We start from the raw sequence: 19,520 nt of genomic DNA, 5'->3' as shown, positions 1-19,520 counted from the left end.
ACTTTGTGTTAGCATGTCCAGCTTTTTCTCCCTGTTTAATGATTTCCTACTTTCAATTTTCCTTTTTATTGGACCTCACATTCTCGTTCTCTGGATTCCCACCTCTAATTGGTAGTTTTGTTTCCAGCAAGATAAGAAATTTAATGAAATTTGACAAAGAAAAAGCTGATGGGAGAGGAGAGAAGACTACCTTGATAATCTATTTGCAAGATACAAAGGGATATACGAGGAATTCATACCTTCAACAGAGCAGGAGGACCTTCTTCCCTGACGATAGTTTCAACACAATCAAAGATCCCTTTGTACTGGTTTGCAGATCCCTACAGATTAAAAGATTATCCACAAAAGATCTTGCTAAGCCTTGTTAACGTACTACCACACACATTAAAGCGGGCATGCACTGCATGCACATACACAGATGGCACAGAACTAGCAAAATGCATATGAATTTGATTGGTCATACCTGAACCATTAACCTAGTCTTAATCACATCAAGGGGTGTAGTTATAGCCCCTGTTAATGCACCTAGAAAGACAAAAAACAACAGAGTAAACTAAGAAAATAGTTAATACATATGGCAGGGAATCACATATTCATGCTTGCAAAATAAGTCTTGTAACTCCTGCAGGACCTGCACTTCCAAGCTTTGTAATGCTTGTCAAATATAAAAACACTAGAGTTTGAAGAACATCACATAAGAATCATCAGAAAAACAAGTATCTTAATAAAAAATACAAAATGCTAAGTAAAATGAGCAATATCAGGTGTCTTTATGACTGGAAAGGCGGAAACTGAAAGGAAAAGAGGGAATAAATAAGTGAATTAAATGATATGTTCATATTGTATATCTTGCTGCCTTAATTTTCTAAGTGATATTTGGTTTCTTTTTAATATATATATATATATAATAGTAGCTCTTAACTGTTTTAAGATTTTGTATCACTATTTTTCATTCTTACTTTTGATGATGCCTCTACACAGGGCAACACAAGAAAGTTACAGTAACTATACCGTTTTTATTTTTTTATCTAGGTATAAATAGATTGATGACTTGTAAGATTCTGATTTAGTGTAACATGCATGCTCATGCAAATTCAAACGATGTAAACCTCGCTAAGAAACAACCAGGTCATTGCCAAACTTTGTTTTTTAAGATTGAACCTTTATGCAAGACAATCTCCATTATGAAAATGATTTACTTTGGCGTTCACTTAGATATTGCTTTTTGCAACCCATTTGCAAAACAAATTAATAAATAAAGTATAAATAAATAATGTTTGAATTTTTTTTTTTTAATTTTATTATCAGGAGTTACTAAGAAAACCTTCCAAATTTTCTACATGTCAAACCAAATCCTTAATCTTCTTGTAACAGAATTATCCTTTCACTAATCCCTGAAATTATATTTACAACACCTCTAGACAATATGTGTGTGCACACGTAAACTACTTGGGTACATTGCACACCCAACGGAAATTAACTGGATCTATAGTGCTTTACATAAAATTCAAATGTAGAAATCATCATCTCATGAATGATTGTAAAATTAGGAAGAATTGCACAAAAAGAAACTGGTCCATATCACCAGTTGCAATAATGACACTCCTTTTATAAATGTGTGTATTGGATGATGGATTTCACATTCAAATGCAATCTACAGCAAATGGAGCCATACCAGTTCATAATTCATGATAACTACTTTTCCATAGTTCCTTGACTATGAGACAACCATATCATCACCAGAGACGCCACAAATTCGCGGCACCAGTGACACCTGAGGGGGTGGCATTCTTCTTTTAAGAACAAACACATTGATCACATATAATGGCTATTTGTAAGTACTGTAAAAAACTTCTACAAATCATCTTTTGGTAATATGCCTGTCACATATCAGCACTCAGAATCGCTGCATTAAAAATGACAGGAAATATCCAGCTGAACAAACTGTTTCTAATCCTGAAAATATTGGAACGTTCTAAGTAGTTCTTATACTTCCAATCCAATGGGGAGAGGTTTCGTTCATGAATTATTGCAGCAAGCTATGTGGGATTTGATCATTCGAAGACAGTGGTTAGGGTCAGCAGTTATTCTCATTCCTAAAACAAAATTAAAAAAATAGTTCATATGATTAAATAGAAGTTTAACTTTTACTTAATTTTTTAGAAGTTCATCTCTCCAACAAAAGATATTCTCTAACTGCTTGAAAAACCAAAAGTTCCTCTTTAGGGGGTTCCCCACTTTCCTTTTATATACGTATTGTCTACTATGCATACTTGAAAAACTGCAAACCAAACAATAAAATAAAGGGTAAATTACACTGGCCTCCCTTGAGGTTTGGATAAAATACAATAAGCCCCACAGTTTTGACATAATTACATTGAGCTCCCTTGAGATTTTAATTTATGTAAAACACTTAATAATTTGTTAGTTATTTGATGAAAAATGATGTCGTCATCTCTTTTATATGAAAATGTATACTTTACGTTGTTTATTTTTGTGTTTTCGCTCCACTTCCATTAGTTTTGGTCTATTTAACCTTACTAAAAGGGAGATAGCGTAATTATGTCAAAACTACAGGCCATGAATCACTGACACTTCAAAATTAGTGTCGTAGCCGTGTCAGATATGGAGACACGGTGGGGACATGTATAGGACATGCCACGTGGCACATCCCTTTGTTTAATTAATGTTTTTTTCCAAGGGACACGTCGGGGATACTCTAGAAAGAAGACAAATACTTTTTTTCCCCCACCTTTTGTTTAGTGCTTTTAATGAATGTTGAATGTTAAATGTTAAATGTTTATTCCATTTTGCCTAGATTTAAATACTTAATCGATTACCCATAAAAAAAGACAAATGATAAGTGTTAATTTAAAAATAATTTTACATATTTTTTTAAATATCGAATTATTGTTAGTTTTTGTTAACTTTGATTATTTGTGGATGTAATATTAATTTGCAAAGCAAATAAAAAAATACAAAAAAAATATTTTATTGTCGTGTCCATGCCCGTGCCCCAATTTTGTTGAAATTACCGTGTCCTGTGTCCGTGTTTATGTCCGCATCCATGTCGATTTCCATGCTTCTTAGACTGTGGGTGATGAAGGGTCCAATCAAGAACCACAGAGAGAATTTAGAGAGAAGATCTCAATCAATCAATGTTTATCATCTCAAAATTGGTTACAAAGTAGTTATGCCTCTTCTAGATACAGGCTACAATTTTCCTCCACTAACTATCACATGCTATGCACATGATATCCTACATCATACTCTTCCACTGTCCTCAAGTGAAGACAAACAAAACACAACTAATACACTAGAAGTAAAACAAAAAACTAGAAAGTACAATACAAATAAATTCCACAAAAGAAACTAATCTACAATGATAGGAGTGCACAAGGTGTTGCACATTAAAGGTGTTAAAGATTCCCAAATAAGGCGGCAATTTGACTTGAGAAGCATTGTCGTTGACTTGGTGCAACACTTCACAAGGACCCACCTTCCTATCACTTAACTTGGTGTAAGCATCATGAGGATACCTTTCTTTGCTTAACACAATCCACACAAGATCTCCTACCTCAAACAACACTTTCCATTTATGCACATCAACGACCGATTTGTATTTGGCATTGGACTTTTTAATATGGGCGCTTCCCTTCCTTGAGATAGGAAAAGGAACCAAGTCCATAACACTTGAAGGTTTCCTTCCATAAACTACTTCAAAGGGAGAAGTATTTATGGTGCAGTTGATCGATGAATTGTAAGCGAACTCGGCCAAAGGAATAAAACCATCCCAACTCTTGGGATGATCTCCCGCAAGACGTACCTCAACAAGTTGCCAAGACTTCGATTCACTACCTTCGTTTAGCCATTGGTTTGAGGATGAAATGTAGTGGTAAAGTTCAAGTCGGTGCCAATTTTCTTCCACAAAGTTCTCCAAAAGTGAGTAAGGAATTTAGTATCTCTATCGAACATGATAGAGGTAGGCACTGCAAGACTTCTGAATGATTTCTATATATTCAATTGTATATAATACAAAGAGTGCAACCGATATATATAGCAATCCTAAACCTAATCTAAAATAAGAAATAAGAATAACCCTATACAATCAATCTAGTATTCACACAATCAATCTAAAATATACAATCAACCTAGTATATATATTTCCATAATTAACATAATATTCTCTCACTCTCGTTCAAACTCAAGGTGTTTTAGCAGACAACACTGAGAGTTTGCCAAGAAGAAACTGAAATCGAGTAGTGGCGTGAGTCTTGGTAAAGAAATCAACAAGTTACAATGCCGAAGAGACAAAAGGAAGCAAGATGGAGCCAGATTGCAAATGTTGACATACAAAAATGGCAATCAATCTCAATGTGCTTTGTTCGCTCATGGAAGTCAGTGTTATGGGCAATCTGAATAGCATTACGGTTGTCACAATAAAGAGAGATTGGATAAGACTGAAGGACACCCAAATCAAACAAGAGACAACGAAGCCAAACAATTTTAGTAGTGGCATGAGCCATAGCACGGTACTTAGCCTCAGCAGTGGAACGTGCAACAACTGTCTGTTTCTTGCTCTTCCAAGAAATCAAGAAATCACTAAGAACTATGTAAAAGCCAGAAGTGGACTTGCAATTAGTGACATTACCAGCACAATCAGAATCACCATAAGCTACCAAGTCCAAAAAGGAAGTAGAAGACAAAGTAAATCCTAAAATATAATACTCCGAAGATAGCAAAGAATTCGAACCAAAGTAGCCCAATGTGTAGAATGAGGAGTAGAAATGAATAGACTAATCATATGAACAACATAGGCAAGATCAAAGCAAATAACTGTCAGACAGACTAAGCAACCCACGAGCTCTTGATATAAAGTAGGATCATTTAGAGGGGCACCATTATTAGTGGTAAGCTTCACATTAAGCTTAATGGGAGGTATCATCAATCTTAGTGTCAGTAAGACCAGCACGGTGAATAACCTCATTAGCATATTTGGCCTGTGACAGAAAGTAGCCTTTGGGAGAAGAAACCACCTAAATACCAAGAAAGTACCTCAATAGGCCCAAGTCCTTTATTTCGAAGGTGCGAAAGAGATGCTACTTGACCCTCAGAAATGGCAAAAGAATCAGAGTCAGTAATAATCATATCATCTACATACAGTAATAAGGCAACAAAACCAGCAGAGGTGTGGAGGAGAAACAAAGCAGAGTCCTAGGTAGAAGGATGAAACCCAAGCTCAGTAACAGCAGTCTGAAAGTGATCATACCAAGCACAAAGAGATTGCTTCAGACCATATAGAGTATGTCGAAGACGACAAACTTGTCCAGAGGAATGGTGAAGGCTAGCAGGAGGACGCATGTAAACCTCCTTAGCGAGATGATCATTAAGAAAAGCATTCTTCACATCCATTTGATAATGAGGCCAATGACGGCAGCCAATGTTTTAAAAACCTGACCGATGAGTGAACCGGAAAAGGGATCGGGTGGACGGGTCACCGGTTCAACCGTCGGAATCGAACCGTGAGGTAATAAATATATTAAAATTATATTTAAATAAAAATATAACTAATAAAATTAAAAATTAAAAATATTAAAAATATTAAATTATCTTAAATATTTGTCCTAATATTTTTTTTACTGAAAAATATAATAATATATTTTAAAATATTATTAATTTCAATTTTAGAAGATGAAATCAAATATTTAATATTCCCTCCATATAATTTTAATTCAAATAATTTGATTGAAATGAGAGCAAAAATTTTGGAGGGATTTCAAAATTTCAATATTCCGTCCAATACATTTGATTGAATCCTACCTGGATTTCTTGAGTCTTTTTGAAAGAATTTTTTTCTTATAAATAGGTGAAGACTTTCACAATAATTTCATTAAGCTCTTAATGGGATTCCTCACAAGAGGAGACCCTTGAAAAAGAGTTTCAAATTAAAATTTTCTTATATTCTTATATTATATATATATATATATATATATATAAAATAAGAAAGAAAGAAAGAAAAGAAAGAAAGAAAATAAAAAAAAATAAAATAAAAAAAAAAACTATAAAATAAAAAAAAAAAATTGAACTGGGCAGTCCGGCGAACCGGCTCCAGGTCGACCGGTTAGTCGGTTCAACCGCCGATTTTTCCGGTTCTGGCTAAATACACCGGTTTTCATCTTTGGCCGGTTCAGAGGGTATGTCCGGACCAGAACCCCGACCGGTCAACGGTTCAACCGATCGAACCGGCCGGTCCGGTCCGGTTTTTAAAACCTTGACGGCAGCAACAGATATCAAAGTAAGGACAGTAGTCATCTTGGCAACAAGGGCAAAGGTCTCCTCATAATTAATACTATATTCTTATGAAAAACCCTTGGCAACCAGGCGAGCCTTGTAGTGCTTAAGAGAACCATCAAAATGAGTCTTGACTTTGTAAACCTATTTGCAACCAACCAGATTCTTATCAGCAAGCAAAGGAACCAACTCCTAAGTACTAGTTTTTTGCAAAGCAGACAACTCCTCCTTTATGGCTTGAATCCAATGAGGATCTTGACAAGCCTCTTTATAAGACTAAGGCTCTGAAAAAGAGTGAATAACAGACAAAAACGTATAATATGAAAGAGAAAAACATGTTTTAGCAAAATCAAGTTTGACTACATAGTTACGGTTAGCAAGATCAGAGTCATCGGAAGCAAGAGGATCAACAATAGGGGTAGAGACAACTAGTGGAGGGAGAGCCTTGCAATGAGAATAGACTAACAACGGAAGAGGAGGAGGAGGAGAAGAGGGAACAAACTTATGGGGATCAATGGAGAGGGACTCATCAGGAGGGTTGGTATAAGAAGAAGAGGGAACAAGCTCACAGAGAACAACAAGAGATGTACTCATCAGGAGGGACCTCAGAAAGAAATTGATCAATATGAACCAAATCCTCTTTAGAAATAGGGGCGGTAAGAGGAGGAACCTGAAAGCTATGTTACATGGACTCGGCACTTTAGGGCGAAGTACCTATGTCGACATGACACGACACGGGTGCGGGTGTGGGACCTGTGTCGGATTCGCTTCTCCTCTCTCGGACACGGCTAATCAAAAAGGAAGAAGAAAGTTGAGATACGTACATTGATGTATGGATTCAAGATCTTGATCGTGTCTTTCGATCTTCTTCTCCGTCTCGATCTCCTTTTCTCTCTCTATCACGATCTCCTTCTCTCCCTCGATATCTCTCTCGATCGTGCTGTGCGTGTGTGAGAGAAGAGAAGAGAAGAGAAGAGAAGAGACAGACCCATCGTGTTGTTGTGCGTGTGAGAGAAGCAAAGAGGAGACAGACCCATCGTGTTGTTGTTGTGCGTGTGAGAAAGACATGTCAAAGCTGCTGCTGCTGCTGTTTGTATCAAACCCTAATGCTGGACCTAATGGGCTGGACCTAATAAATAAATAAAAGACTTGTGGGCTGGACCTAATAAATAAATAAAAGTCTTAGGCTATTGGCTAGTTAATATTATAAATCTTAATGGGCTGGACCCAAATAAATAAATAAAAAGTTTGGGCATTGATTTGTATCATAATAATTAATATTATAAACTATAATGGGCTAGACCCAAAAAAATAAAGAAAAAATTTACACCTATTGGCTGGTTTGTATCATAATAAATCTTAATGGATTGGATCCAAATAAATAAATAAAATATTTGGGCCTGTTAATAAACTCTATTCAACAATAACATGGGTTATTACATGACTTATCCATATGTTTGATTCTATTTATAAAAAAATTTATTGGGTCAAACTTTTTTTAACTCATCTTCATATAATAAATATATTTAAAAAATAACTATTTAACTCATTTTTATATAACAAATATATTTTTAAAATAACTATTTAACGTATCCCCATACCCGTGTCCACATTTGGATCCATATCCACGTATCCTTAATTTTTAATTTTGAAGTGTCCGGCCCCCATATACACACTTCACACCCGATACCCACACTCGAGTTCGTGTAACATAGCCTGAAAGTAAGGCAGATGTTCGAGAAAGGCAACATGGTGGGAGACATAAAGGCGACATGAAACAGGATCATAACAGCAATAACCTTTCTGAGTGAGATTGTAACCCAAAAAGACGCATAGGATAGACCGCATACTAAGTTTAGTCCTATCTTTACGGGGTAAAAGGACAAAACAATCAGACCAAAACACACGATGGAGGGAGTAATTGGGAAGTTGAGAGAACAAGGCCTCATAAGAAGATTGACCGGAAAGAAAGGGAGTACGCATGTGGTGAGAAGAAAAGTAGCAGTAAGAGCTGCTTCCCCTTAAAACAGAGCCGAAATTGAGACAGAGAGAAGAAGATACCTAGTTGTCTCAAGGAGATGACGATGTTTACGCTCAGCTCGACTATTTTGGACAGGTGTATCAGTACAAGAAGTTTGGTGAATGGTACCCAAATTGGCTAAATACTCACAGAACTCAGTTTTAAAATATTCCCCACCCAAGTCAGACTGTAACACTTTAATTGTAGACCCAAACTGAGTAGTGATCATAGATTGAAAGGTACGGTATATCTGATAGAAATCGGACTTATGAGTCATAAGATAGACTCAAGTTTAACAGGTGCAGTCGTCAACAAATGACACAGTATGCAAAATCCCCTTTGGTGAGAATAGGAGAAGGACCCCAAATATCAGTATGAACTAAAAAAAACGGTATATCAGACATAGAAGTACTTTTACAAAAAAGTAATGATGTCCAATGTTTTAAGAATAGAACTAGACCGGCCTTCAACCGGTAGAACCGGTGACCGGACCTAGTTCCGGTCCAGATGATCCACAAAAACCAGACTAGGCCAAATATCGGCCTCGTTTGCAAAAATCGGAAAAACTGGTGGTTCAACCAGTAAAAGTGGCAAACCGGTCCCTTTTCTCAAGCAACCCGATGGTTGATTTATTTATTTTTTTTCCTTATTTTTTTCTTCTTTTCTTTCTTTCTTTCTTATATATTTATATATATATATATATATCAAAATGTTGACTAAAAACTTTTACTTTAAGAGTCTCCTCTCATGAGGAGTTGTCTCATTGGAAGCTTGAAAAAATTATGAAAGTCTATTCCTATTTATAAGAAAAAATTGTTAAAAGAGAACCTAAAAATTCAATGTGGGATTCAATTAAATTGTTTGAATCATATTTGATTAGAGGGAGAGTTGAAAATTTCATTTCCCTTCAAAGTTAAATCTAGCATTCAATCAATTTGTTTGGAGGGAATGTTAAATTTTTTTAATTTCTTTAAAACTAGTGACTTTTTTTATTTATTTATATTAATTATGACTTTATTAAATATTATTAGTAAATATTATGCATCACTTTTTTTTATTATTATTTCAGTAATTATATATATTTTTATTTATATATAATTTTTAATTATATAATATTAATTATGATGTCACGGTTCGACCCAATGGTTGAACCAGTGACCCGTCAACCCGATTCTTTTTTCGATTCGCTTACCGATCCGATTTTCAAAACATTAATACTGTCATTTTGACAAGTTTACACCCCCGATACTCAGTAAGTTTACTAGGAGAAATTTTACCCAATATACCTGACTGAGCTAAAGACCATAAGCGGTTAGCAGACAAATGCCCTAATCTAGAATACCACAAGTAGAAAGAACTGGATAGAGAATCTAACTGAAAAAAGGAAAAGGCAGTCGGAGAAGTTGTCATAAGCAGATGCAAGCTCTCCACCACATAGAGATCTCCAACTCTACGGCCGGTTCCAATCTGCTGCTTGGACATTTGATCCTGCACAGAGCAGATAGAAGAAGAAAAGATAACATCAGAACGAGAGGCATCAAGCTAACTAATAGATAATAAATTGACAGATAACTGAGGAACATAAAGGATAGTTTGAATAGAGACAACAGATATAGCAGACGGTAGGACAGACCTAACAGATATAACATACATACTAGACCAGCATTAACAGTAATAGAAAAGGGAGGGGGAGTACAATTTTGAAGTAAGGAGAGATGATGAGTCATCTGATGAGAAGCATCAGAGTCAAAAATCTAGATAGATGAAGAGATACTTGAAGAAGACCCAAGTAAACTTGAATGAAGAGAGGAAACAACTGAAGCAGATGAGGAGAGCTGGAAGGTAGACAGTATATACTGAAGTTGACTAATCTAAACACTCAAGGAAGCTAAGTCAGGATCAGGAGTCGACGCAGATGCAGTGGAACTGACGGAAGGACGAAAAGTACTTAGAAAAGGAGCTCGGAACTGGGTTTGAGACTACTAAGAAGACGTGGTAGGCAGACATCCATTCTTAGGACAGTGATACTTCCAACGGCCCTTCTGATGACAGAAAGTACACTCATTTGAAGCCAGCAGTCTATTTCTAGGCCTAACAATCTGATTATCTGACATTGTAATAAACCAAAAAAAGTAGAAGAGAACTGATGGGCAAAGTATAATAAACAGAAAACTGAGGGACTTTAGTATAATAAACCAAAAAGTAGGGTTTTAAGTGGGACTTTAGTCAGAACTCAAAATACAACCAATACTAAGAACCAGATGAAGAGATAGAGAGAGCAAGAGAGAGACTAAAGTCGAGAGAAGTCGATCAAGATTGAAGCCAATCATAAAGCTCTTCAAACTCAAGAACCAGAGAGAGTTATGATGCAGGTTTGAACTAGAGATCGAAGCACATAGAGGAGATGAAAACCAAAAATTGATCGAGAGAGATGTCGCACAAACTAGAGTGGTAGAGAGAGAGAGAAGTTACGAGCCAGAAGTGCAAACCAGACAACCCAGATGACCAGACGAGGCAAACGAAACACGAACCAGATGACATATGATCTGGGTCTTCTCAAACCAAGTTGGTCGCGATTGATTGGAGTGCAAGTCGAACTTAGATGACTCATGAACACTCAATCAAACTAGAGATGGGTCAATCGATCTAGGAGATGGGTCAAAGCAGACGACTGACTGAATGAACCAAAAGGCTAAAGTAGATGAACCAAAAAGATGGCTGAAACAAACAAACCAGAGAAGATTTGACAAGCGAAGCTAGGGTTTCGAACCTTGCTCTCATACCATGTAAGACTTCTGAATGATTTCTGTATATTCAATTGTGTATAATACAAAGAGTACAACCAATATATATAGCAATCCTAAACTTAATCTAAAATAGAAAATAAGAATAACCGTATACAATCAATCTAATATTCACATAATCAATCTAAAATATACAATCAACCTAATATATATATTTCCATAATTAACATAATATTCTCACAGGCACTCCATGCAACTTATAGACTTCCTTGAAGAAGAGGTTAGCAATATTTGTAGCATCCATGGACTTCTTGCAAGGTATAAAATGTGCCATATTGGAGAAACAGTCTGCCACCTTCACCATAATAGAATCACTCCTCCTTTGTGTAAGAAGTAAACTGCTGGAAATTTGTGTTAATACATATAATATGATAGTGGTGTTGGTGGTAGATAGTGGCATGTATAGAATATGATAGTGGTGTTGGTGGTAGATAGTGGCATGTATATAATATGATAGTGGTAGATAGTGGTAATATATAATATGTAAGTGGCATATAATGGGTTATAATGATGTTTGTAATATCTCCTATATAAGGAGTGTCATTTGGTCTTGTAAAATAAGAAGTTTTGAATATAACAGAAATATATTCCTTCTTCCTCATATTTTCGGAGTTCTTCTTCCTCATATTTTCTAAGTTAGGAGTTCTTCTTCCTCATATTTTCTAAGTTGGTATCAGAGCAACAAAAAACGCAGCAGCCCTAAAACCGTCATAGCCATGTCGGAAGTCACGTCCGAAACCACTTCAACCCCTGCCGCTGCCATTCCGGTGAAAACGTCCAACTCTCACTCTGTCCAAATCACCACCATCCGCCTAAATGGTGATAATTTTCTCCGCTGGTCACAATCTGTCCGGATGTATATCCGTGGGCAAGGAAAGATCGGTTACATCACTGGTGACAAGAAGGCTCCTGCTGTTAATGATCCGCTGTTCAACAGTTGGGACGCTGAAAACTCCATGGTTATGACATGGTTGGTCAATTCTATGGAGGAGGATATAAGCTCTAATTACATGTGCTATCCTACTGCACAAGAATTGTGGGATAATGTTAGTCAGATGTATTCTGACCTAGGAAATCAATCTCAAATTTTCGAATTAACTTTGAAGTTGGGAGAGATTCGTCAAGGAGATGATTCCGTCACCAAATATTTCAATTCGTTGAAAAGGTTGTGGCAGGATCTTGACATCTTCAACACATACGAATGGAAATCGGTTGACGACTGCAACCACCACAAGAAAACTGTGGAAGACAACCGTATTTACAAGTTTCTTGCCGGCCTCAACATTGAGTTCGATGAAGTGCGAGGAAGAATTATTGGCAGACCTCCTCTCCCATCCATTGGCGAAGTATTTGCCGAAGTCAGAAGGGAAGAGAGCCGAAGGAGCGTCATGCTTAAGAAAAAAGGTACTGGTGAATCAATTGAAATTTCTGCTTTAATTAGCGATGCTGCGGCCAACAAGGCTGCAAATTACCAGCGCAGGTTTGATGATAAGCCACGGGTCTGGTGTGATTTTTGCAACAAGCTTCGCCATACACGCGAAACGTGTTGGAAGATCCATGGCAAACCTGTCAACTGGAAAAGCAGCAAACAAGGAGAGAAGAATCGTGGCTTTCCTACTGCTAATGAAGCCGATTCAGGTCCCTTCAACAAAGAGCAGATTGATCAACTCTTAAAGCTGATAAAATCCAACTCCTCATCCGGTACTCCTAGTGTTTTGTTGGCACAAACAGGTAGAAATCCTAAAGCCTTCTCTTGCCTAAACTTCTCTCCGTGGATCATAGATTCCGGTGCCTCCGATCACATGACTAGTTTTTCCCATTTATTTAATACCTATTTCCCTTGTTCTGGTCATGACAAAATCAGAATAGCCGATGGTAGTTTTTCACCTATTGCAGGAAAAGGATTTATTAAACTAACTGAGAAAATTAATCTCAATGCTGTTCTTCACGTCCCCAACTTAGCCTGTAACCTTTTGTCTGTTAGTAAACTATCTAAGGATTCTAATTGTCGTGTTACATTTTTTGAATCCCATTGTGAATTTCAGGACCAGAACTCGGGGATGATGATTGGGCGTGCTAGGATGCTTGAAGGTCTTTACTACTTTGATGAAGTACCTGTTAGTAATAAAAAAGCTCAGAGCTTTAATAGTACTAGTTCAATCTCTGTTCGAGAAAAAATAATGCTATGGCACTATAGGCTAGGACATCCTAGTTTTCTTTATCTGAAACATTTATTTCCAGAATTATTTCAAGGGATTGATTGTTCTTCTTTTCATTGTGAAAGTTGCATTTTTGCAAAATTTCATCGCTCTACTTATTTGCCAAAACCTTACCAGACTTCCAAACCTTTTTATTTGATTCATAGTGATGTTTGGGGCCCTTCTAAAATCACTACTCTTTCTGGTAAAAGATGGTTTGTTACATTTATTGATGACCATACCCGCTTATGTTGGATTTATTTGATGAATAAAAAATCTGACGTGAAAAATTTATTCACAAATTTTTACAATATGATTGAAAACCAATTTCAAACCAAAATTGGTATTTTACATTCTGATAATGGAACAGAATATTTCAATGAGCAGTTGGGTGAGTTTTTGGAAAAAAAGGGAATTTTTCATCAATCTACATGTCGGGATACCCCTCAACAAAATGGCATTGCAGAACGAAAAAATAAACATCTACTTGAAGTTGCACGTGCTATAATGTTTTACATGCATGTTCCTAAATATTTATGGGGTGAAGCAATTTTAACAGCCTCTTATTTGATAAACAGGATGCCTACAAAGGTGTTAACATACAAAACACCTTTCGATTGTCTCAAAGCTTTTTTTCCTGACACGAGGTTGTTTTCTGATTTACCCGCCAAAGTTTTTGGATGTACTGCCTATGTTCATGTTCCTAGTCAATTTCGTTCAAAACTTGACCCCCGTGCTATAAAATGTGTTTTTTTGGGTTATTCCTCAAACAAAAAGGGGTATAAGTGTTTCGATCCTCAAACCAAGAAATTTCATGTGAGTATGGATGTGTCATTTGTGGAAACAAAATCCTATTTCCCCAACACTTCTCTTCAGGGGGAGACAAGTGGAGTAGAAAACCGTTTTTGGGATATTTCTATCCCGCTCCCCAATGTCATTTATCCTACACAAAAACCACATCTGTCTGATAATGATCACTTAGGAGAACCAAGTTCTATGGTGCCTAGTCAAGAAGATTCTTGTTTAGGGGGAGAAGTACTACAAAATGATCTAAATCCTGAGCTTCAGGTTTATACTAGGAAGCGATTTCATCTGAAGAATAATGACCTGAATGTCCATCCTAATGACCCGAATGTCCACCCGAGTTCTGGCATCGAAATTTTAGGTAATCCTATTCCTTCTATTTCCGACCTTGATGTTCCTATAGCAATTAGGAAAGGTGTCCGAAATTGCATTAAACATCCTATTGCAAATTACCTCTCCTATCAAAGACTGTCTAAAAACCATAGAGCTTTCACATCTAGGATTTCACACTTGTTTGTTCCAAGAAATATACAGGAAGCATTGGATGATCCGAATTGGAAATTAGCAGTCATGGAGGAGATGAATGCTTTAAGGAGAAGTGGTACTTGGGAGATAGTTGATCTACCCAAAGACAAGAAAACAGTTGGGTGTAAATGGGTGTTTACGATAAAATGTAACGCAGATGGAAGCGTTGAGAGATACAAGGCGAGACTGGTGGCTAAAGGCTTCACTCAAACTTATGGGATCGACTATCAGGAGACGTTTGCTCCTGTTGCTAAAATAAATTCCATCAGAGTACTGTTATCTCTTGCAGTAAATTCAGATTGGCCTCTACATCAACTTGACATTAAGAATGCATTTCTCAATGGTGATCTTGAAGAGGAGGTGTTCATGAGCCTACCGCCGGGATTTGAGCAGAGACTTGGAAGCGACAGAGTATGCAGATTGAACAAGTCATTATACGGACTCAAACAATCACCAAGAGCGTGGTTTGAACGCTTTGGGAAGGCAGTTATCAGTTGTGGCTTCTCGCAGAGTCAAGCAGATCACACAATATTTTATAAACATTCAAAAAACAGTAAAATTGCAATTTTGATTGTTTATGTTGATGACATCATTTTAACTGGTAATGATGAAGCAGAGTTAGCAGCCCTCAAAGAGAAACTCGCAAAAGAATTTCACATTAAGGATCTGGGAGCTCTCAAGTATTTCCTCGGAATGGAATTTGCAAGATCCAAGGAAGGTATATTCGTTAATCAGAGAAAATATGTTCTTGATCTCCTTGGAGAAACAGGTATGCTTGGTTGTAAGATGGTGGAGACTCCGATCGAGCCTAACTTGAAGTTACAAGCTGCTAAGGCTGAAGAAGTCAAAGAGAGGGAACAATATCAGCGACTTGTCGGGAAATTGATTTACTTGTCTCATACGCGGCCTGATATTGCCTTTGCAGTCAGCATGGTAAGTCAGTTCATGCACTCACCAGGGGCAGAGCACTTTGAGGCCGTTTATAAGATCTTAAGATATTTGAAAGGAACTCCAGGGAGAGGCTTACTGTTCAAGAAACATGGACATCTTCAAGTTGAAGTATACACAGATGCAGACTGGGCAGGAAGTGTTACAGACAGGAGATCAACATCCGGATACTGCTCCTTTGTAGGTGGGAACCTAGTTACATGGCGGAGTAAAAAACAGAATGTGGTAGCTAGAAGTAGTGCAGAAGCAGAGTTCAGAGCTGTTGCCCATGGAATCTGTGAAGTAATGTGGATTAAAAGAATTCTTGAAGAATTAAAACTTTCTCACCCGACACCTATGAAGGTCTATTGTGACAACAAAGCAGCTATATCTATAGCTCATAATCCAGTTCTACATGATCGCACAAAACATATAGAAGTGGATAAACATTTCATCAAGGAGAAAATCAATGCTGGCATAATCTGTATGATCTACCTTCCAACAGGTGAACAATTAGCTGATGTGCTAACGAAGGGACTACACAAGAAGCAATTTGATAAGCTGACTAGCAAGCTGGCTATGGAAGATATCTTCAAACCAGCTTGAGGGGGAGTGCTGGAAATTTGTGTTAATACATATAATATGATAGTGGTGTTGGTGGTAGATAGTGGCATGTATAGAATATGATAGTGGTGTTGGTGGTAGATAGTGGCATGTATATAATATGATAGTGGTAGATAGTGGTAATATATAATATGTAAGTGGCATATAATGGGTTATAATGATGTTTGTAATATCTCCTATATAAGGAGTGTCATTTGGTCTTGTAAAATAAGAAGTTTTGAATATAACAGAAATATATTCCTTCTTCCTCATATTTTCGGAGTTCTTCTTCCTCATATTTTCTAAGTTAGGAGTTCTTCTTCCTCATATTTTCTAAGTTAAACCCAACACAAAGTCTATTCTAATGCATTGCCAAGGACCATCCAGCATCAGTAAAGAAATATATAATCCTACATTAGTTGCAGTCCCTTTGCTTTTTTGACAAATTTGACACCACTTCACATGGGTGCCCACATCCTTGGTCATGCCCGGCCAATAGAAAGTATCTTTAAGTAACCCAAGCATCTTATCCTTGCCGAAATATCCCAATTTGTGATGCTCAATCAACAAATGCATCCTCAAGGAACAACTAGGCACATACAACTTAAGGCCGTAGCAGAGGAAGCCATCTCTAATCATGTAGCTTGGATAAGTAGCCCTATTCCTTTTTTGCAAAGCATCAAAAATCTTAGAGAAGTAAGGGTCACTTGCATAGAATGTACGAAACTCATCAAAACCCACAACTTCGTTCTTCATTTCAATTAAAAGAGTCGTTCGCCTACGCAAACCGTCGGCCACTTTATTAAGAACCCTTAATTTATGTCGCAAAGAGAATGTAAATTGTTGCAAATAAACCACCCATTTGGCATGTTTCTTGTTGACATGGGATTGGCTATTGACGTACTTGAGGGCCTCATGGTCAATGTCTCGCATGAACTCCTTATAAGCAAGGTAGTAGCTCCAATGCTTGATGGCATAAAATTCCAACTCATAAGTAGAATACTTGAGTTTAGCCCCATTCAACTTTTCACTAAAGAAGGCAATTGGCCGCCCTTTCGCCCTTCTTGGCCAAGGACACCACTAATGCCCAATCCTGAGGCATCACAATCAAGTATTCAATTGGAATGAGACCAATAGACTGGCAAAAGGATAGCTTCCAAAGCAAGGGTGAAGAATGTGACAAAAGATGAAAGGATCGACTATGCATCCACTAGGTAAGAAACACACATGAGAAGCTAATCAAGAGCGAGAATAATGCAATGCATTATTCCTTCTATCCCTTAGACACAATCGGCAAATGAGCATCACTTCCATCAGCATACCAACTCAAGCCAACGCCCAAAAGAGGCATGTAGAAGCAGGAAACACTTACAACTTCAAATAAACTCTGTGAAGTTTTCAATAATAGCATTGTACCTCTTTCAAGGCACAATTTGTTGCTCATTTGCTTCATCTCATCTCTTTGATTATGAGTTTGGCTTGTATTAACATCATTGCTCCTTCCAATTGAGAAATTTATCTCTATTCCTTCACCCAAATTTATGAAGCAAAAACTTTGGTTCATCTAAGTTGTTGTATGATTAATAACCAGTTTCAAATTTGAGTCAAAACTCAAACTCAAAGGCCGAATCGTAAATCCAACCAAGTCGATGCAAGAAGAATCGAATCTGATTCCTGTGCTTGAACTGAATCGCAATAGTTGAACAAGCCACGAACTGGAGTCGCAAGCCACAAACTGGAACAAGAGAGTCGCAGATGAACTCAATAGATGATCAGGTCGAAACTCTAGATCTATGAGATTACACTGTGCGACTGCAATGAGCAGATTCCAGAACTCAATTCGACTCCAAATGACGAACCAACGTCGACTCAAATGAGAACCCAGATGTTGGCTCACAATGAGGTTCCAAGTCACAACATGTTCTCTGAGATTTTCTAAGTCATAAACTCGACCCTCGCGAACTTGAAATCGCAATACACTACCCAGGCCTAGTTTGAAGGCTTTGATTAAGTGAGTTGCATGACTGATCGAAGTCAGACTTGAAGATTCGTAGGTTGTAGATGAGTTCAAAGTTAGATCGAGAAGTCTAGGTTCAAAACTCAAAGAGCACAATCTTCAAGTCAGAGATGAACTGACATCGCAAGACCAGTTCATACTTGAAATCCAGAGTGCCTCCGAACTCGACTCAAGAACTCGAATCAAAGAGTGAGATAGAATCTAGGTCACAATCAGATTGACAAGTCAAATTTAGGGTTTCAGATCGAATCAGTTCTCCTAAAAAACTGCGATTCAAGTTTGGATCTCAATCAAAGGTTCAAATCAAGTTCGGATCTTCAACAGGGCCTTCAGATTTGATTTCGGATCTAGGCCTTGAACTTGAATCAAATTACGAAACAAGTTGATATTTATGAAACCTAACTTTGAATTGAAGCGATTGCAACTCGAACCTTGGAGTCAAGATCACAACTCACACAAATCGCAAAACAGATCACAAATCGAATCAATTACGGCTTGATTTTCTCGCAAGGCTGACTCTCATCACGAAGTAGCAATCATGTTCGATGCTTCTGGAGCTGGTAATCTCAGGTCATGAATCAGATTAACCACATCTTGTGTTTCTGTGAATGAACAACCAGGTTTGGGCTAAGAACTGAGTGAATTCAATTCATACGATTGTCACATGAAAAGGAACAAAGAATCTGAATTGAAGCTCTGATACCAAATGATGACATCCAAATGAAAATCAAGAATCAAACTAAGAGAGAGAAGACAAATGCCCCAATTAGGGGTAAAATCCCCAAGGGTTAGAGAGAAAAACCAAGTTCTACTCCAATCTCAATGTATATTCTTTTTAATCCAAAACTCAGTGCAATGGGTATTACATCACCTATTTATAGACTACAACAAACAAGCTATTTAACATTCACCTAATCTTATTTATTCTACTACATCAGTGGGGCTTACAGGACAGATGCAATAGAAAATATGAATTGGTGTAGAGTTTACCAGCGAAAGCACCAATGACAGCATTCTCAGGATCATTCAGATCTCTATTTGCCTGGAAAATGGGTGAAAACAGACACAAAATTACTAACAGTGAAAAGTTTCATGAGTAAAAAAGTATAGTTCTTTATACAGAAAAGGGGAGCTGAGGGGATCCAAGTCCAACAAGCAAGTGGCCTTTCACTTCAGTACTAATAATACAATACAAACAATATGAATCTCATGAATGATATAACCTAGTCATTTGCACTTGTGCTTGGAGGTACAAAAACATAGGAATAAAATGCCGGAAAATTTTCACAGGACAATAACACACGTGAAGGGGAGAATGATAGAGAACGGGA

General features: G+C 37.2%; 1 protein-coding gene across 3 annotated transcripts in view; it reads right to left on the bottom strand.

Annotated features, from left to right (window-relative positions):
* The window catches only part of SAMC1 (S-adenosylmethionine carrier 1), a 38,089-nt gene that overhangs the window by 632 nt on the left and 17,937 nt on the right, over nt 1-19,520 (bottom strand). For all 3 annotated transcript variants that reach the window (XM_028256709.2, XM_082886903.1, XM_082886907.1), the window contains 3 exons: nt 19,180-19,231; nt 464-525; nt 240-320 (listed from right to left, as the gene is read on the bottom strand). In XM_028256709.2, coding sequence (XP_028112510.2) covers nt 240-320; nt 464-525; nt 19,180-19,231 — 195 coding nt within the window. The remainder of the gene's footprint in view (nt 1-239; nt 321-463; nt 526-19,179; nt 19,232-19,520) is intronic.

The sequence above is a fragment of the Camellia sinensis genome, chromosome 1, assembly GCF_055761805.1.
Source record: "Camellia sinensis isolate YWXY chromosome 1, ASM5576180v1, whole genome shotgun sequence".
In the NCBI taxonomy this organism is placed as follows: domain Eukaryota; kingdom Viridiplantae; phylum Streptophyta; class Magnoliopsida; order Ericales; family Theaceae; genus Camellia; species Camellia sinensis.
Note: the sequence above shows the minus strand (reverse complement) of the source record. Positions and strands in the feature narration are given on the sequence as shown.